Source organism: Colossoma macropomum, unplaced genomic scaffold, assembly GCF_904425465.1.
Source record: "Colossoma macropomum unplaced genomic scaffold, Colossoma_macropomum, whole genome shotgun sequence".
Lineage (NCBI taxonomy): Eukaryota > Metazoa > Chordata > Actinopteri > Characiformes > Serrasalmidae > Colossoma > Colossoma macropomum.
In genome coordinates this window covers 14,668,677-14,690,055 of record NW_023494800.1, presented here as the reverse complement: position 1 = coordinate 14,690,055, position 21,379 = coordinate 14,668,677, and the positions used below count along the sequence as shown (strand labels likewise).

Genomic DNA, 21,379 nt, shown 5'->3' with positions numbered 1-21,379 from the left:
GAACAGTCATATGTCAAATCCAAAAGAGCAAAAAGACAAAAAAGGACAAACAAAGGCAACCAGATCCAAAAGGGCAAAGACAAAAAGGCAAAGCCAGAAAATCCAGAAACAGAGTCAAATACTCAAAAATGGCAAACAATGGCAAACAGGAAACGCTCAGTAGCTTTACTATGAGAAGCAATACCTCGCAACTAACCTAATCTAAAGCCTGGGCTTTTAGCTAAACTATACTGGTCATATGACATATATAACAGGTGCAAAACACCAGATTTATGGTGATTGTAAACGGTGATTGGAGGATTGAGGAAGTTCAACAGTTACATGATCTCCCACAGGATTCCATGTGTAAGTCAGAGCCAGAGGAATGTGTGACAAACACTCTGTAAATGTTTGGGAACTGAGGAGACCAATTGCTGTAATTTTGAAAGTGAAATGTTTTTTCATTCTTGCTTAATATAGGATTTTAGCTAATTTAGGGGCGGCGGACCACCAGTAGGCCGTGAAGCACCCTCTACTGGTCTGTGGGCCTGTACTCAAGGGGAGGCAGTAGTTCGTAGTGGGCTGGTAGAGATGTAAAAATAAAAACATTGCAGTCACAGGCTGTCATTGCTCTCATATCGAGCTGCAGCTGATAAAAAACACAGACAAGCCTTAAAATAGTAGCGAAGAGTTGTGCTTTATTTCTGGCCGAGCATCAGCGACCTGAGTCGTTAAACTCAAAATGTTAAACTAATGACAAAGAAGCAGATATCAAGTAACGTATATTATTATTGTTGATGTGGTGACGCTAATCCGAAAGACCCTTGAGTGGTGTGTGGTTTATTTAAAATGAGGCCATAAAAACCCTCAAAACTAAAGAGACATCTCCAGACCAAACAGTTAGTCCTGTGGGAAAGCCACGAGAGTATTTTCAGTGAAAACGTGATGGATTGCAGATCCAAATCATAGTCCACATCTACATCTACCTTTTTTTCTTTTTCCCCCTTTTTGACATATCTGCAAACATAACTGCAAATTTTGGTTTCTGTGATTGAAGTGAAATGGAAGACCTTTGGTTAGGCCATAATTCAGAGATTTTCAGCAACTGAGCAATTTAGAAAAAAGAAAATTATTTAAAAAACATTTTAGTTTTAGTTTTTCTGTGGGCCACTATGCTTTATAGTTATAAACAAGTGGGCCTTGGGGTGGAAAAGGTTGAGAACCCCTGGTCTAGATGGCAGCATATGTTGCTCCAATACCTGTATATATTGTTCAGCATTAATGGTGCCTTCACAGATGTGTAAGTCACCTGCACTAATGCACCCCCATACCATCACAGATGCTGACTTTTTAACAAGCTGGATGGTTCCTCTTCTCTTTAGTCTGGAGGACACAGTGTTCATGTTTTCCAAAAAGAATTTCAAATTTTTATTTTTTGGATCACAGGACACTTTGCCACTCCGCCTCAGTCCATTTTAAATGAGCTCAGGCCCAGAGAATTTTCAGCGTTTCTGCATCCTGTTTATATATGGTTTCTTCTTTGCATAGTAGAGTTTTAACTTGCGTTTTTGGATGCAGTGACAAACTGTATTCACAGTGGTTTTTACAAGTGTTCCTGAGCCCCTGCAATGATTTCCACTGCAGAATCATGTCTGTTTTTAATGCAGTGCCGCCCGAGGGCCCAAAGATCACATCCATCCATTATTGGTTTTCAGCCTTTAATCATATTATGTACTCTAGACCCAAGTTCTTTGCTATTTTACACTGAGGAACATTACTCCTGAATTGTTGCACTGTTATCCCATGCAGTCTTTCACAGGGTGGTGAACCCCTCCTCATCTTTACTTCTGAAAGGCTCAGCCTCTCTGAGATGCTCTTTTTATACCCATTCATGTTACTGACCTGGTGCCAATAAACCTATTTAGTTGTGAGACTTTCCACCAGGTTTTTTCTAAGCATTACACAACTTTACCAGTCTTTTGTTGCTCCTGTCCCAAATTTTTTTAAGTATGTTGCTGGCATCAAATTCGAAATTGGTGTAGAAATTTTTCGGTTTTAACATTTGGCATGTTGTCTTTGTACTATTTTTAATTACATATAAGGGTTAAATTACTTGCACATCATTGCATTCTGTTCTTATTTATATTTTGCACAGCATCACAACTTTTTTTGGAAATGGGGTTATGTATAGACAAAAGGACACACTGTGCAGCCATCTCGACTGATTTATTAAAAGCTTTCAATGTAAATGTGAATTTCTACCATGACCAATGGTGTCCCGCAAGGTTCAGTTTGACGTCCAGTTTTATTTTTTAATTTATAGTAGCCATAATTTATTTGTAGAGGCAGACAAATATGTTTATGCTGTTTTCTAAAGCCACTTTTATTGATTACAGTGATATGATTTTTTTGCCTGTTCTTGTTTACAGTGATGACAGTGCTGTATAGAAATGCTTTTGACTGCACTTTTAAGGCACCAAATTCTTTGTACCACTCTACACTGCAATCCATCACAAATGCATCACTGAAGACTTATACAGTACTCACCATAGTGTACTAAATGAGTTAGATGGTCCTTTCTATCTGTGCAAAGGGAAACACAGTGGCTGCTTCTTATTTATATTGCTTTCATCAGCCAGCTGGCACTATAAATCACACCCATACCCCCTGTGAATAATAGATTCTACAAACCCCATGCAAGAATTTACACTTCAGACCCCCCTGAACTTTTACTAAGCCAGATAAATCTGCACTTAGCTATTGTACACCAGTGACCCAAATAGCATGTGGATGCAGGGCCACTTCTAGCAAATATATGGTACTGCAAGCCAAAAATGGCTCTCATTAAAAATGCTTATTTGCTCTACGTATCTCAAAACAAATTTGGGCCACTTCTGGCAGAGATACAAGCAGTGCTGTCTAGTATTAATAGTGGCAAACTGGATGTGAGCCAAAAATGACCCACACATTTAATATGCTCATATGGCCTACCAGTCCCAAAACAGATCTGGAAATGGCAATGTAAACTACAATAAATAATTGAACTTATATTAATCATAAATTAAGTATAAAAGCACAGAAAAAGCCAATGCAAGACATGTAGACAGAGATTGCACCATGTTTACTATGAAATGTATAACGGCAGATTTTCAGATACAATTTTGTAGTGTTTTCATGAGGTCATACTACATGACATCCACAAATGGCAACAACTGCACGGCTGTACTTAAAGGTGAAATTATTCCAAATGTGACAAAGTCCCTCTAAACTAATGTAGCTGATTAGTCAGATGAGGTATGTTGGACACAGGCAAACCAAATTTGCAGGTCAAGGGTACTCTAGGACCAGGTCAGGGAAACACTAGACATTTTCAAGACTGCTTAGCATGCTGCTGTACTATATTACATCCTTTCACTGGATTTTTTTTTTTATTTTAAAACTCTGAAAATTATCTCTTTTGTCATTGTCATTCCAGAAAGCACCAAAGAAATTGACTAAAACCTTTATTTTTTGTTGGTATTTTATGATGGAAATATATATGCATTCTCAGTAATGCAAAACAAGAACAGCCCTAATGGTGAATTCTAGTCCCTCATGAAATTTTGACTGTTTTAAAAAGCCAAAAATGGCCAATGCATAAAAGACTTGAAAAAGTGGGTACATAATTGATAGAGGTAGTAGGTATGTATTATGTTTGTCATGCAATGTATTTTTGCTTTATAAGGCATAGCTCAGCAGGGAAAGTCTGTACCCCCTCCCTCCACTCATCAGTTCATGACAAGACTGTATGGGTGTGGGTTGTGCTAAAGCAGAGAAATGTTACATTTTTCAATTGTGGGTCATGAAATCAACTCTAAGGAGTGCATACTCTGTGTTAGTTTTTGCTGCTACATATTTATTTTCAGCACCAATGAGAGAAATTAAGACTAGATATGGTGATGACATAATTCTTGAAGCAAATCAAACAACAAACTAGCTGTGTGCAGACTGACCAAATATAACATAGCAAACTTTTTTAATATTACACAATAGACTGCATGAGAAGTAATTTAGAATATTTTTGACTTGTATTCTTATTATGTTATTATGATTAACTATTAGATCTGCATTTACATGGTTGGAGTTGCCTCCAGCTCTCAGTGACTAATTTAATCTTATGTTTATATAATAAAATTAAAAATTCTAATAAAAAATTAAATTGGTTCTATAATGTGGCCAAATATAATATCAAGGAACTGCTCAGTTGACAGCAGCACATGGAAAAAGGACTTTACAGTTTTGAAATAGAAGCAAATATTTGGTAAATATACACAATATAACAGTAATATCCAGCAGTGAACAGTTTTGTAGTGATCTACAAAAAGCTAATCTTATTTTGTTTTTTTTTTTGTTTTTGAGACTTTTGAAAAAGTCTTTTGCGGATCTCTGAGAGCTTAAGGCCATATATAAGAGGGTTTACAATAGGTGGAATTACAAGAATCTCAACTTGGAAAGCGTTCCGCAGATGCTCTGGAAAGTCTTTTGACCCATAGCGACTAAACATTATATCAAAAAGCAAAGCAATAGAGAAGTTCATCAGAGACACTAAATGTGGCCCACAGGTGTGTATAAACTTTCTTTTGTTATCGCTAGAATTTCTACAAGCAACAATTAACCTTTGATATGAAAACATGACAATAAAGGCATGTGCCATAACTATTAAGAGAAGCGTAAGACCTAAAGCATTAATGGTTGTAGTCGGGATACAAGATTGCTTCACAATAGACCAGTTATCACAATAAAGTCTGTCAATACTTGATCGACACAATGGTAGTTGGACAGTGAGTATAAGGTTTGGGAGCAATAACAAAAAAGGAAAAGCCCATGAGTACAGAATAGCCTTTGCCACTGTCTGGGTTCTTAAAATGTTGTGATATTCTAATGGCCTGCATATTGCTACATATCTATCATAAGCCATTGTAACTAAAGTTGTGAACTCGCATGTAAAAGATGAGTAAATCACAAATGCTTGCATAAAACACCCAACATATGATATCACAGGTGAAGGTGATAACAGATCATATATAAATTTAGGATAAAATCCTGTTGTTCCATAGAGTCCATTAAAGCAGAGATTACATACAAAGAGATACATAGGTTCATGCAGAGACTTCTCTAAGAGGATTGTTACAATCAACATCAGGTTCAAAAGAATGATTAAGAGATAAACAGAGAGAGACAGGAAAACAAAAAGATATTTTGGTGTCAAATGCTTCATTCCAGACAAAACAAATACTGGAGTAAGTGATGTGTTGTCTTCCATTTTAAGAAAAAGTGAAGGTTCACAAAAGCATAAAATGAAAATTAAACAAAACTATTTCTTCTGTCCATTATCAGAATAGTTAAAAAATGTAAAGTGTTGTCAAAAGTTTAGATGACCTTTAGAAGAGAGAAGAGGATTTTAACAGACTCCATATAAGCATACAGGTTTACTGATTTTATGTTTGCTAAATATCAGCCACATTGTGAAATGCATAAAAAAGTCCAGAGGAGGCAGTAAGTAGTAAAAGTGTTACCATGCCTGTAAATGTTCTAATCCTACTTACCACCTTGGCTTTTATATGCTCTCTGTCCCTTCAGCTTACTCCTAAGATTACATCACTCATAGGCACAGATTTTTGTAAGAATAGGAGGGATGTCTGAAACCTCTTTCTGAAATGTATGTACTAACATTTAGGCCTGTAACTGAGACTAAACAGAGATGATTGTTTAATGTAAATTAAACAAAATGCAATGACATGCAAATTGTTTTGTAACAGTGGCAGACGGAACCAGACGCTTGCAGGAGAGGCTTGATTTAAGAACTTTAATGCCAAAGGGAGAATCCAAAATCACAGTCAAAAATCAGAAACAGAAAGTCAAAAAACCAGAAAATCCAAAACTGAGTAATGGGGCAAGGCAGAAATCAAGGTCATAAACGTAACACAGGTCATACACAGAAAAGAGATAACAGATGTGTGAGAAACGCTCGATATGCACAACAAGGTGACGATACTTCGTAAAGCGTGGTCAGGACAGGAAGTAGAGATGTTCTTTCGAGGATGTCCTCTAGGATGGGGAGTTGGCTTCTTGGGATACCTGGCATGAAAATCCACCACCAACCCAGGGTCCAAGACATCTTTAGCTGGCATCCAACTTCTTTCCTTTGGCCTGTATCCCTCCCAGTCAATGAAATACTCGTGATTCCCTTCACGCATCAAGATTACCTGGCGGACAGCATAGACCGTTGTGCCCTCCACCTCCAGTGGTTCTGGTGGAGCTCCATCAGGTGACACTTCGTCCAGAGACCATGGGACCACAGGCTTAAGGGGGTATACATGAAAAGAGGATGAGATGCGGAATTGAGCTAGAAGCTTAAGTCTGTAAGTGACATCATTGATCTTTTTAATTATCTGTAACGGACCGATGTATTTAGGCTGTAACCTACGGCAACCCTCCCGAAACCTGAGGTCCCAAGTGGACAGCCAGACCTGGTCTCCTGGCTAAAAGGAGGGGGTCTCCCTCCTTTTACCTGACTGCTTGTTCCTTTGCACGCTGAAGGGCTGCCTTGATGCTGCAGTGAGTCTGTTCCCAGACCTCCTCGCTGCGCTTCATCCAGTCATTGATGGCTGGGGTGTCCAAAGAGGTAGCAGTCCAAGGAGCAAGAGGAGGCTGATAACCTAGGATGTGAGTGGCAGAACATAGTAGGGAGTTTTGCGCTATTTCAACCCAGATTAGAAACTTAGAGCAGTCTGTAGAGTTACTACTACTAAAGGCACAAAGAAACTTTCCCAATTCCTGATATATGCGTTCACATTGCCCGTAAGATTGTGGGTGATAACCAGAGGTGGGACTGATGTTTATTCCTAAATGTTCACAGAAGCCTGACCAGGGTAGAAACCTTACTCTAGATGTAAATTGTGAACCTCTTCAGATACTGTGTCTTCTGGGAAGCCAGAATTACGAAAAATGTGCTCATACAGGGCTAGAGCTGTGTCAAAAGCGTTAGGCAGTGACTCAAAGCGAATAAACTTAACAGCCTCCGGAAAAATGATCTACAACTGTGAGAATGGTGGTAAACCCTTCAATAGGGGGAAGATCAGTAATGAAATTGATAGCTGTAGGGGATCAAGGATGTTCAGGTTCTGGGAGAGGCATATGTTTGCCAGCAGGGATCGTTTCAGGTGTTTTATTTTGAGCACATACAGAGCAAGATGACACAAATCTACGCATGTCTTGTTTTAGTGTTTCCCACTAGTAATGATTTAATAAGAGTCATTGATTATGGAACTCACCAGCATGACCGGAGCTAAGAGAGGAATGAGCCCAGGTAATCAAACAGTCATGAAATTGGTCTGGTACGTAACGCTTATTCTGTGGGCAGCTGTCAGGAACATCAACCAATCATCAATCTCCCAGCAAATGGAGGCTATTTGTACAGACATAGGAAGAATAGGTTCGGGCTCAGATTGAATCTCTTTTTGAAGTCGCACTGGTGATTTCTTGACAAGGCATCTGAATTACGTGAACCAGGGCGGTATGAGATACTGAATTGGAAGTGCGAGAAAAACAGGGACCACTTAGCTTGTCTAGGATTCGAACGTTTGGTGGAACAGAGGTGTTCTAAATTTCTTATGGTCTGTAAGGACTAGGAAAGGGTGGCGCCACTCAAAGAGCAAGCTTAAGTGGCAGGAGTTCACGATCCTCTATGCCATAGTTCTGCTCTGCGGGGCTTAGTTTTTGTGAATAAAAAGCTACAGGGTATAACTTCTCTGGGTCTCTACTACGCTGTGATAGGATGGCACCTACTCCTGTCTCAAAATCTATTTCTACTATGAATGGTTTGGAAGGATCAGGGTGTTTGAGGAGAAGTGCTAAAGTGAATGCAATTTTGAGGATACGAAAAGCGGTTTCTGCTGCTGGATTCCAAACCAGCCTTTTGGATGTTCCCATAAGAAGACTTATGAGGGGTGCGGCAAGCGCACTGAAGTTTCTAATGAACTGTTGATAGAAATTGGCAAAACCTAGAAACCTCTGCAGGTCCTTTATGAATGTGGGAGTAGGCCAATTGACTACAGCTTCAGCCTTTTGGTTGTCCATCAAGACTCCTTGAGAGCTAATTATATAACCTAGGAATGAGACCTTTTGTAGGTGAAATTTACACTTTTCTCCCTTAACAAATAAATCAATTTTTAGCAGGCGGTGTAAGACTTGGCAGACTTGTTGGACATGAATGTTGTAGTCAGGTGAGTATATTAGAATATTATCAATGTATGCGATTACAAATGTTCCAATCATGTCCCGGAGGACGTCATAAATGAATGATTGGAGGACTGAAGCTGCATCAGACAGACCAAACGGCATGACATAGTACTCACAGTGACCCCTAGTGGTAATGAATGCAGTCTTCCACTCATCCCCTTCTCCAATAAGTACCAAATTGTATGCACTGTGAAGGTCTAATTTGGTGAAATATTGAGCACCACAAAGATCCAGAGCAACAGGGATTAAAGGCAGAGGATAAGTGAATTTCTTGGTAGTATTTTTTAGGGCACGATAAATAATACAAGGTATAAGACCGCCATCCTTCTTTTCACGAAGAAAAATCCAGATGCAGCTGGCGATGTTGAGGGGCAAATAAACCTTGTGCTAAAGCCTTGTCAATGTAATCCCCCATGGCTTTCTCTTCTTCTTGAGTCAAAGGGTAAACACATGATTTATGCAAAGTGACACTTTCTATGGTATCAATGGAACAATCATAAGGACGGTGAGGAGGAAGTTTAGCTGCATTCTTTTTAAGGAAAACTTCAACCAAATCAGGATATTCAGGGGGAATTTGAGTAGTGTGTATGGGTTTTGGACTCTCTGTTGAGGTGGACCTAACTTTAAGTTCTGGTGAAGTGAGGCAATTAGAAAGGCAATAATCTGACCAAACTGTGATTTCTTGAGTAGACCAAGAGATTTGCAGATTGTGTTTTTGTGGCAAGGGGTGACCTAAAATGATAGAGAACTCAGAAGAGTCAGTGACTAGAAAGGGCGATTGTTCTTTATGAAGAAAGCTGGCCTCTAGGTGAATAGGTTCTGTGACAAAGGAGACAGGATACACTCTGATGTTTCCTCCATCCAATGGGGTGACTTTGAGTGGTGTCTGGTGATCATGTACTGGAATGTGTAGTTGAGCCACCACGTTGGAATGTATGAAGTTCCCGTCGGCTCCTGAGTCAATTAATGCTGGAATGACAAGAGAAGATTGTGGGTAGCAAACAGTAACAGGAAGGAGTACAGACTTTGAAACCTACCTCTTTGTGGGAACACTCACCACATTAGCGGAATCCCAGGGCTGGTGCCTGAGGTCTGTGCGGTGAGCCCGACAGTCACGTAAAACGTGACCAGCAGTGCCACAATACATGCACAGACCTCCATAAAGACGATGAAGCCTCTCTTCTCTGGATGGTCTGGAAGAGTCACACTGCTTGGGTTCTGGAGCCGAGCTAGAACTGGAACTGGGACTGCCACTGGAACGGGAGCTGGAAGTGGACCATCATGAGGATGATCGAACACAGTCTTAAAGTCTTTCAGAAATGTCATGTCTTAGATACGAGACCACCCAGCAGTGGCCCATTCTAAAGCTTTATCCAAAAGACGTGATATAACAAAGGCTATTTTGGCCTGATCAATACTAGCTGGGGAATTTTTGAAACACAGACAGGGTTGGGATAGCTATGGAAAAATTAGTAGTTATCTACTTTCTAGCTACTTTCCCAAAAATTGTAGTTATCTACAATTTAGCTACTTTTCCAGAAAAAATAGTGACTACTTTTTAGCTACGTTTTGAAAAGTAGTGCACTACTTTTAAGCTACTTTCAAAGCACGATTATCAGAATGTTTGTGAATCTCCACCTGACACACCAAACAAGCCCAACTGATAGTGTGACACTGCATTTAATCATGTGCCAGAAAAAAAACATTTAATTGTAAAGCTGCAAATACACAAAAAGATCACCAAAAAGTAAGTTTGAGTGTAGCCAACAATCAAACTTACACAACCAAAGGCACGATATCCAACAAAAATTTAGACTAAGTAAAGGCAAAGCCAATCATTCCAGGTTTTTCCTAACAAAAATCGGAAAAAATTAACCACATAAAAACAAAACAATTTTGTGCAAAGCATTGTCAACTGTGAAAATAAAACTGCTCCCGTTTAAACATTTCAGCAAGATATACAGACATGACACTTTATTAAACTTCAGAAACACTTTAGCCTTCAAATTCTCATCAGTGACCCTGACTGTTTGGGGTGAGAATCAGGCCTGAATAATCTCTCCACTGCTGCAGAGCTGTTGTGACTCCACAGCAGAATTTGATTTTTAGGTAAAATAACATAATTCTCCTTTGTTGTAAAATTGTTATAACACACAGTTCTAACACAGTTACACAGTAAATGGTCTTAAATGCTGGAGTTAATGTATAACTGCTAATTCACCAACCTTTAACGCTGAAGACTGATGTGGAGACTGCTGGACACACAGCAATGCAGATAAGGAAATGGCAAAGAGAGAGATTTAAGATGAACATCGATAATTTGAAGATGATTGGACATATTTGCCTTTATAATCACTCAGCTGGTTTCCTGATATGTTTAATCTGCAACAAGTAGCGAAGCTGAAGCTTCTTATTCACCAGTTTCTCGTTCAAATTCTCCCGTTCCATCTTAAATGGTGCAGCAGCATGGTCTGGCGCCTCAGGCACCATTTAAGGTGGAACGGGACAATTTGAATGAGAAGCTGGAGAATGAATGACTTCAGCCTCGTAAAAGGTCGAACATTGAAAGACATTTTACAAGAAACTTTCGCTGAAAATATTCCTGACTGAGGTGCGAGAAAAGCGGCTACAGCTGATCTAAAGGTTAAAGCAGAGTGAAGTAAGTCTGTGTTTTTTGTTTATATTATGTTTTTTAGTCTATACTAGTACATTAGCACATACTGAGACATACTTACAGCCATGATGGTAAAACAGATATAAAATGTCTTGCCTCCCAAAGGGGTTTCATTTTTGTTGAAAGGACAAATGGCTCTTCTTAACATTTCGGTTGCTGACCCCTGAGCTAAGCCTACTAGTATGGGGTGATCAGCATGTGGGGCCAGCGCAGGACCGTTTGCTTGAACTGTCCGTGGCTCAGTCAGGGTTGCGCAATCGCCACCAGCCCAGTTAATGATCACGTTCACATTTTGCGCAGATTGCCTGAAGTCTGTAGCGAAATTGTAGCGAAAATTATCGCTATAGCTACACAAAAATTTGTAGGTGCTACAGATATTAGCTACATTTCATAAAACTGTAGCAGCTACAGCTATTAGCTACAAAAATTTGTAGTTCACTACAAAAAGTAGCATGCTACTTAGCTTATCCTCCATCCCTGAACACAAAGCATTGTAGAAGGAAACCCCAACATCTATCGGGAGATCCATCAAACTCACCCGGTTTACTCACAGGAAATGCAAGGGTATAACTCACTGAAACTGTATTGGTTGTGACAGAAACTAGGGCAGAAATAGGAGCAGATGAGCAGACTAAGAGATTTTGCAGTCGTGTGGTGATATCTCGCAGTTGTCTGGCGATAACTCCTGTCAGGAGCTGAATGAGCTGGGCCTGCTGTTCAGCTTGTTGTTGTGTGAGATCACGAACAGATTGAGTAACACTTGCCAGTACCTGCTGGTGATGTCCCAGAAGCTGACCTTGGTCGCTCAAGACCTTCTGAACAACCACTTTGTGCGCAGAAGAGGCTTAAGTAATAAACTTTAATGCCAAAGTAAGAATCCAAAATCACAGTCAAAAAACAGAAACATATAGTCAAAAACCAGAAATCCAAAACTGAGCAAAGGGGCAAGGCAGAAATCAAGTTCATAAACATAGTATCGGTCATACACAGAAAAGAGATAACAGATGTGAGAAATGCTCCGTATGCACGACAAGGTGACGATACTTCACAAAGTGTGGTTACAAACAGACTGATTATATACAGGGAGAAACAGGTGTGTGTGATTAGAAGTCCGGAGAAGCAGAGCGTTGATAGGTGGATCAGGTAGAGTCCTGAGTCCTGTGATGAAGCTAGGGGTTCTGGGAACTGTAGTCTGAGGCGGCCGTGTTGACTGTAGTTTCAGCTGCGCTGGAGTGAGGCATGACATATTTAAACCCTATATTTAACTCAAAATAGTACAAAGGCAACATATCAAATGTTGAAACAGAAAAAGTGTTTTTTTTTAAATATATGCCCATTTTGAATTTAATGCCAGCAACATAATTCAAAAAAGTTGGCATGGGGGCATGTTTACCACTTTTAAGAACACTCTGTAAACATTTGGGAACTGAGGAGAGCAATTGCTGTAATTTTAAAAGTGAAATGTTTTTTCCAGTCTTGCTTAATATAGGATTTCAGCTACTCAACAGTTTGGGGTCCCTATTGTTGTTTTTTTTTGTTTCATAATGTGCCAAATGTTTTCAATAGGTGACAGGTCTGGACTGCAGGCAGGCCACTTTAGCACCTAGACTCTTTTGCTGTAGAGTCATGCTGTAGTAATACATGCAGAATGTGGTTTGACATTGTCTTGCTGAAATAAGCAAGGCCTTCCCTGAAAAAGACGTTGTCTAGATGGCAGCATATGTTGTTCCAAAACCTGTATAAGTTGTTCAGCATTAACTTGCATTTGTGGATGCATTAATGAACTGTGTTCACAGACAGTGGTTTTCACAAGTGTTCCTGAGCCCCTGCAATGATTTCCACTGCAGAATCATGTCTGTTTTTAATGTAGTGCCACCTGAGGGCCCAAAGATCACAGCCATCCAATGTTGGTTTTCGACCTTGTCCTTTGAGCAGGAATAGAATAGCCCTAAGGGTTAAATTCTAATACCTCATGAAATTTTGACTGTTTTAAAAAGCAAAAAATGGACAAGGCAAAACCTGAAAAAGTTAAAAGTGGGTACATAAATGATAGTAGAAATGTATTATGTTTTTAACACAATTTATTTTTGCTTTATAAGGCAAAAAATGGCTGAACAGAGAAAGTCTGCACCCCCTCCCTCCACTCATCAGTTCATAACAAGACTGCATGGGTGTGGGTTGTGCTAAAGCAGAGAAATGTTGCATTTTTCAATAGTTGGACATGGAATTAACTCTAATGGAGTGCATACTCTGTGTCAGTGTTCGCTGTTACATATTCATATTTCAGCACCAATGAGTGAAATTAGGACTAGATATGATGATGACAAAATTCTTGAAGTAAATCAAACTACAAACTAGCTGTGTGTAGACTGACCAAATATACCATAACAAACTTTTTTTAATTACACAATAGACTGCATGAGAAGTAATTTTGAACTTTTTTCTTGTGTTATTATTATGTTACAATGATTAACTGTTATATCTGCATTTACATGGTTGGAGAGCCTCCTGCTCTCAGTGACTAAATTAGTCTTATGTTTATATATCTTCATTAAGTTTTAAATACGGTTCAATAAAAAATTATATTGGTTCTATAATGTGGCCAAATATAATATCAAGGAATTGCTCAGTTGACAGCAACACATGGAAAAAGGACTTGACAGCTATTAAAACATAAGAAAACAGTTGGTAAAAAAACAGAGTAATATCCACAGTAATATCCAGCAGTCACTTTGATCTACAAAAAGCTAATCTTGTTTTTTTTTGTTTTTGAGACTTTTGAAAAAGTCTTTTGCGGATCTCTGAGAGCTTAAGGCCATATATAAGTGGGTTAACAATAGGTGGAATGACAAGAATCTCAACTTGGAAAGCGTTCCGCAGATGCTCTGGAAAGTCTTCTGACCCATAGCGACTGAAAATTATATCAAAAAGCAAAGCAATAGAGAAGTTCATCAGAGACACTAAATGTGGCCCACAGGTGTGTATAAACTTTCTTTTGTTATCACTAGAATTTCTACAAGCAACAATTAATCTTTGATATGAAAACATGACAATAAAAGCATGAGCCATAACTATTAACAGAAGCGTAAAGCTTAATGCATTGATGGTTGTAGTCGGGATACAAGATTGCTTGACAATAGACCAGTTATCACAATAAAGTCTGTCAATACTTGATCCACATAATGGTAGTTGGACAGTGAGTACAAGGTGTGGGAGTAATAACAAAAAAGGAAAAGCCCATGAGTACAGAATAGCCTTTGCCACTGTCTGGGTTCTTAAAATGTTGTGATATTCTAATGGCCTGCATATTGCTACATATCTATCATAAGCCATTGTAACTAAAATTGTGAACTCACATGTAAAAGATGAGTAAATCACAAATGATTGCGTAAAACACCCAACATATGATATCACAGGTGAAGGCGATAACAGATCATATATAAATTTAGGATAAAATCCTGTTGTTCCATAGAGTCCATTAAAGCAGAGATTACATACAAAAAGATACATAGGCTCATGCAGAGACTTCTCTAAGAGGATTGTTACAATCAACATCAGGTTCAAAAGAATGATTAAGAGATAAACAGAGAGAGACAGAAACACAAAAAGATATTTTGGTGTCAAATGCTTCATTCCAGACAAAACAAATATTGGAGTAAGTGATGTGTTGTCTTCCATGTTAAGAGAAAGTGAAGGTTCAGAAAAGCATAAAATGAAAATTAAACAAAAACTACAAACTATTTCTTGTCCATTATCAGAATAGATAAAAAATTCAGTGTTTTTAAAAGTTTAGATGAACTTAGGAAGACAGAAGAGGATTTTAAGAGACTCCATATAAGCATACAAGTTAACTGATTTCATGTTTGCTAACTAATCAGCCACATTGTGAAATACATAAAAAAGTCCAGAGCAGGCAGTAAGTAGTAAAAGTGTCACCATACCAGTAAATTTTCTAATCCTACTTACCACCTCGACCTTTATATGCTCTCTGTCTCTTCAGCTTACTCCTAAGATTACATCACTCATAGGCGTAGATTTCTGTAAGAATAGGAGGGATGTCTGAAACTACTTTCTAAAATGTCTGTACTAACATTTAGGCCTTTAATTGAGGCTAAACAGAGATGATTGTTTTGGTTCAGTCCCTTATGCACTAAATGTAAATAAAACAAAATCCAATGATGTGCGGATCATTTAAACCCGATATTTAATTAATAGTAGTACAAAGACAACATATAAAAATGTTGAAACAGAAAATTTGTGGGTTTTTTAAATATATGCCCGTTTTGAATTTGATGTCAGCAACATGATTCAAAATAGTTGGCACGTTTGGTGTAATTATGAAAATAATATTTTTTCCATTCTTGTTCACTATAGGATTTCAGCTCCTTCACAGTTTGGGGTCTCCTTAGTCGTATTTTTCTTTTCATAATGTACCAGATGTTATCAGTGGGTGACAGGTCTGGACTACAGCAAGGCCGGTTTAGCACCTAGACTCTTTTAATATAGAGCCATGCTGTAGTAGTACGTGCAAAATTTGGTTTGGCGTTTTCTTACTGAAATAAGCAAGGCCTTCCCTGATAAAGATGTCATCTGGATACATATGTTGCTCCAAATCCTGTATGTATTTTTCAGCTGCATTGTCTCAAACAATGATGTATAGCTTGCTGCTGCTGTGTTTTTATTTGTATGTCTGCATTAATATTTATATTAATTGGGTATAATTTAAAAAGGTTTAATTCTTAGACTTGTAATTATTAAGGTAATCTTTTTTGACTTTTATAAGTTAAAATGACGTTACTGGCCCAGTATGAACAACTGCCTCCCACTGAGTACAGGCCCGCGGACCACTAGAGGGTACTTCATGGCCCACTGGTGGTCTGAAGGCCACAGGTTAAGAAATAATAATACACAAATTGATATTCACATTTTCAGAAAAAAGTGCTGAACTGTCACTGGAAGCCCTTGTCACTGGATGGTACACTCAAGGGTACATCTTCATTACCATATCCCGTTGGAATTACATTTCTTAAGCCACACACCTTGTCTTGACACCAGGCTTTTTTATTTAATTGTTCGGTTTATTAGTTTATTTAAAAATACAAATACATATATACTAAGACAAATCCATACAAAAATTAAAGGTACAAAGTTGTTTGTACCTTGATGAACAAAAATGCACAGTACAGAAGGTTTTTTCTTACAGTCTAGCAGTCACTGTGACCTACAAAAAGCTTATTTTTGTCTTAATGTTTTATCCTTTTTTGAAAACGCTTATTGTGGATCTCACAGAGCTTAAGATCATACATAAATGGATTAAGTATTGGTGGAATATGCTCTGGAAAGCCTTTTGTTTCATAGCGACCAAACATTAAATCAAAAAGCACAACTATAGTGAAGCAGAGACAGTAAGTGTGGTCCACAAGTGTGCGTGGACTTCTTTTTGTTATCGCTAGGATTTTGACAAGCAGTAATCAACCTTTGATAAGAAAACTTGACAATCAAAGCATGTGCCATAAATATGCAGAGTACAGTAAAGCCATATGCATTGACTGTTGCATCAGGAATGCAAGACAGTTTGACAATAGACCCATTGTCACAATAAAGTCAGTCTATACTTGATCCACATAATGGCAGTTGCCCAGTAAGTATAACATTTGGAAGACCTACAATAAAAGGAAAGGCCTATGAGCACAGAATAGCCTGTGTCTCAGTCTGGGCTCTTAAAATGTTGTGATATTCTAATGGTGTTCTGATGGCATATTGCTAAAGATCTATCATAAACCATTATAACTAAAGTTGTGTACTCACACATAAAAAAATGTGTAAATCACAAGTAACTGTGTAGAACACCCAACATATATCACAGGTGAAGGATTGCTGAAACCTGGGTAGTGTAGGACATCATGTCTCCATGGAATCCTTGCCACTTAGGGAAATCGTTAAAGTCCATTCCCTCCTGCAGCAGACACAGCACCAAGCCCTCCTTGAGATGCAATGGGAAAACCGAGACTGATTCAAGGCCCTGGCCAAGAGGAGGATCAGAAGCTGATGCAGAGCTTGCTGCCAAGCAGCGTCACCCTAGCTGCGGCTACCATCTCCTTCTCGAAAATGATCTCCCAGGATGTCCAAGAGGCCTTCATGAAGCTCTTTGAGTGGGTGGCCAAAGAAGGACTGGGCTGTCTGACAGCTTCTGATCCTCCCAACTCACCACCCAGCATCTCACCGCCCTGGCACAGCTGGAATACGTCAAGATGAAAAAGGCCATCCTTTAGAAGGTTGGCCATATTCCAGAACAACACAGACAGCGCTTTTGGCTGCTGACACTGCAGGAGTTCGGTCAGCCCTTCATGTTTGCGCAGCAGCTCTGCGACTCCTGCAGGAGGTGGCTTCTATCTGAGGCTTGCGAAATCCTAGACCTGGTGGTACCGGAGCAGTTCATCGCTCAACTGCCAAACGAAACAGCAACGTGGGTTCAGTGCCACCAACCAGAGTCACTAAAGGAAGCCACTTAGCTGGCAGAGGCATACATAACGGTATACTCTGGAGCAGGACAATCTTAGAACAGAACAACCGGCTGAGCCCACAAGAGCTGTCTGAAGCCTGGGCAGGTGTGTTGGCGCTGCGGTAAACCTGGAAATTTCCAGAATCAGTGTCACCACATGGACGCTGGTCCGGGTTCCCGCCCTGCCACACACCCCCTCAGTCGAGCAGGAACATACTGTACACCAGCGAGTATTCAAGGGAGTACATATTAAGCTTTGGTTGATTCTGCCTGTAATCAAACCACAATCTACCAATATTTGATTCAAGATTTGGCATTGGAGAAGGCTTATTGGGTGAAGGTGCGGTGTGTTCATGGGGATTATCCGCTTGTGTCAATCACAATTGATTTTCAGTGTGAGAAACATAGTGTTAAGGCGGCGTATGGTCCTCACCTTTCCCATCCTCTGATTTTGGGAACTAATTTCCTTCAGTTAAGGGTTTAGTAAAGGAATTGTTAGAGGGTGGGTTCCACAAAAAGAAATGGGGTGGGACATGCTCAACTTTTAAGTCAAGCATGCTTCTAGCCCTGTCAGGGGCTCTTCCAAGACTGGGGGCAATCGAAGGGGTGGGGCCCATGGTCAGCGATGCCCCAGGATTCCGCCCTTTGGCCCACCCCGATGGCTCCCCTTGGGGATTTCCCTCTGAAGCAGTTATAGGATGGGACCCTAAAAATTGCATTTGACTAATTGATGCTCAAATACTCAAGCCAGGCATCCCCTTGTTTTATCCTCTCGCTGTTATTAACAAGAAGTTGTGTAGAGTGATGAGGGACACTCAAACAGCAGAAGTGACCACACACTTGTTAGTGCCAAAAAGCAATCTGCTCAAGCAGCTTACAACAGTCCAATGGCCGGGCATATGGTGCAGGAAAAGACACTGGTCAGGCAATCATGGGGATGTACGCAGGTGGTGTGTGTCATGTGAATGTCAGCTTGTAAACCCTCCGGCCATCTCAAAAGTGCCATTGCGCCCATTGCCTTTAATCGAAGTCCCCTTTCCAGAGAGAATTGGTATGGACCTTGTCAGACCTTTAGATAGGAGTGCACGAGGGTACCGCTTTGTATTTGTCCTGGTTGACACCCGGAGGCAGTGCCGCTCTGGAACGTCTCAGCACATAGTGTTGCGGAGGCACTCTTCTGAGTGATCTCCTGAGTTGGAATCTCCAAAGATATCCTAAATGACCAGGGCACTACTTTCATGTCATGCACTTGACATGAATTCTTGAGCATTAAATTGATTCGTACCACTGTTACTCATCCCAAATGGATGGACTGGTTAAACGCTTTAATCAGCCCCTTAAAAATATGATTCAGTTTGTGCATGAGGACACTAAAAATTGAGATAAGTGGGAAGAATCCTTATTGTTTGCAGTGCGAGAGGACCTGCAAGCCTCCACAGGGTTCTTCCCTTTGAGGTACTACATGGGAGGAGGCCCCGGGCCGTCCTAGACATCATCAGAGAGTATTGGGAGGAGGGACCTTCAAGTAAAACTCCACGCACTAGGGCACTTAACTCAGGAATATTTGCTCCAGGCTCAAGAACGTCAGAGCCGCACCTAAAACAGGGGCACTCAGCTGTGTGGGTTTACACCGGGAGACACAATGCTCATTTTATTCCCCATGTTCAGCTCTAAATTACTTGCCAAGTGGCAAGGACCCTTTGAGGTCACACAGCAAGTAGGAGAAGTCAACTATGAGCAGGTCAGACAGAGGTGGAGGGCTTCAGGTATACCACCATAACCTCCTAAATCCATGGAGGGAGGCAGTCCCTGTTTCCCTGGTTTGCCAGGTTGCAGACAGAGTTTCCGATGGTATTTTGCCTCTGCCTGGTGGTACTGAACTCAAAGAACACCAGACTGAGACTCCTCTCAATGTGGTTGTATGAAGCCGGCCTTATCACTTACCTGAATGAAACTGGTTCGGGATGAAATCAAGGTTATGCTTGACATGGGGATAATCGAGGAGTCGCACAGTGACTGGTGCAGTCCCATGATGCTTGTCCCCAAGCCCGAAGGGACTGTTTGGTTCTGTGTTTACTAGAGAGAGTTCAATGCGGTGTCTAAATTCGACCCAATGCCTCGTGTTAATGAAGTGCTCGATCGGTCAGGTGCTGCTAGCTTTTCAACACTGGATTTAACCAAGGGATACTGGCAGATCCCCTTGACTCTGGTATTCTGTGAAAAAATGGCTTTCTGTACACCATTTGGGTTACACCAATTTGTCATGCTCCCGTTTGGGCTATTTCAGTGGCTTATGAACAGAATTCTCTGCCCTCACTGCGCATACGCCCCACATGCAGCATTTGAGGGCTGTCCTGAGGGTGCTGAGATGGGCTGGACTCACGGCCAACCCAAAGAAGTGCATGATAGGATGGGTGGAGGTACAGTATCTAGGCTTCCACTTGGGTCATGGACAGGTGTGTCCCCAAATTGATAAGGAAGTGAGACAGTTCCTGGTGCTGTCTGGCTATTGCCATACATTTAGACATCACCAGCCTGCTGACTGATCTTACTAAAAGGGAGTAGCAGAACTTTTTCAGTGGATGGAGCAGTGCCAACAGGCTTTTAAAAAAGTTTAAGCAGTTTTCTGTGGGGGCCCGCTGCTGCATTCTCCTGACTTTTCTCTCCCTTTTGTTCTGCAGACTGACATGTGAGATAGAGGGCTGATGGCCGTTCTGTTCCAGATGGTGGAGGGGGAGGATCGCTGTTGAATAGATGAGGAGAAGTGTAAGGATAAAGTACACAGGCAAACCGCCATAGACATAAGGTGGTTCATCCTGGTCAAATGGCATGGTTGACCTGAGGCTGAAACTACCATCTAAGAAATTGAGCCGAAAGTGTATTGGGCCATTGAAGGTTCTCAGACAAATTACCCCTGTATCTTACAGGTTAGAACTGCCTGTATCTTACCATATTTCACCCACATTCCATGTGTTCTTATGTAAACCTGTGTCTGCCACCTCCCAGGTGCAGACAGATGTCTTTCCTTGGACGTGGATGGCTCCTATGTTTACACTATTCACACTTTCTAGGACGTAGTATTATCTGGTGGATAGGGAGGGGTACAGCCCAGAAAAACACTTGTCAGTACCATCTGGTGACATTTAGGCTCCTCAGGTCATCCTGCTCCCAGCCCCTGGGCCTGGTTGTGGCTTAGGGGGTTGTTGGCTTTTGAAGCCGTCTGTCGGGGGTGGGGTGGGGTTGGGTATGTCACATCTCCTGACACCATTTCCCCACTGTGTCTGCAGAGGCCTCTCATCTGAGTACTGAGCCTCTGGGTGTTTTTTTTGATTTCTTATGATGTGTTTATGGCTTTGACCCTGTCTGGAAATACTACTGATTCTGCCTTGTATCTAATAAACCTGCACTTGATTCCTAACCCTGGTTGTGAAGTGGATTGTCACAAATATTGTTTTATTTCACCATGTACTGTATGGTTTGTATATAATTGTAAGATTTTTAGGGCCCCACTGTAAATGAGACCTTGGTCTTAGTGGGTAATACCCTTTGTATAATGAAAGGATTGATTGATGTAAAATCCGATGTAATTTAATCCTTGGTAATTTTAGCCTGTTAGCAACTAGTTATTTAAGCTAAAGAGTTGAAGAATGGAAATGTAAAAAATAAATTATGAATACTTTTGGTACATAAAACCACATTATAGGTGGACTTTAGTAAAACAAAAAGAAAATGTAGAATATGGGCATTTTTTTCTTTTTTCAATCATGGTCCTGAAGTACACCTGCCTTAAAAATGTTAATATTTCCCTACTTTAAAACCACTGATTAGTTGGATGAGGTGTGCAGGGCAAGGGGACTTCAAGATCAAAACTGGAAAACACTATTTCCAAGGGTCCTTGGTATGCTGCTGTATTATATCACATACTGTGATTGACATGTTTTAAA

General features: G+C 40.3%; 2 protein-coding genes and 1 pseudogene across 2 annotated transcripts; all 3 read right to left on the bottom strand.

Annotated features, from left to right (window-relative positions):
• Window positions 1-4,333: 4,333 nt before the first annotated feature.
• Window positions 4,334-5,281, bottom strand: LOC118820528 (olfactory receptor 52D1-like). The gene has a single exon (XM_036588894.1). The coding sequence runs from the start codon at window positions 5,279-5,281 to the stop codon at window positions 4,334-4,336; it is 948 nt and encodes a 315-aa protein (XP_036444787.1).
• Window positions 5,282-13,599: 8,318 nt separating this feature from the next.
• On the bottom strand, window positions 13,600-14,889 carry LOC118820349 (olfactory receptor 142-like). The gene has a single exon (XM_036588653.1). It carries the CDS (start codon window positions 14,609-14,611, stop codon window positions 13,661-13,663), a length of 951 nt encoding a protein of 316 aa, XP_036444546.1. The 5' UTR covers window positions 14,612-14,889; the 3' UTR covers window positions 13,600-13,660.
• A 1,287-nt stretch (window positions 14,890-16,176) lies between these two features.
• On the bottom strand, window positions 16,177-19,466 carry LOC118820527 (annotated as a pseudogene).
• Between the last annotated feature and the right edge of the window lie 1,913 nt (window positions 19,467-21,379).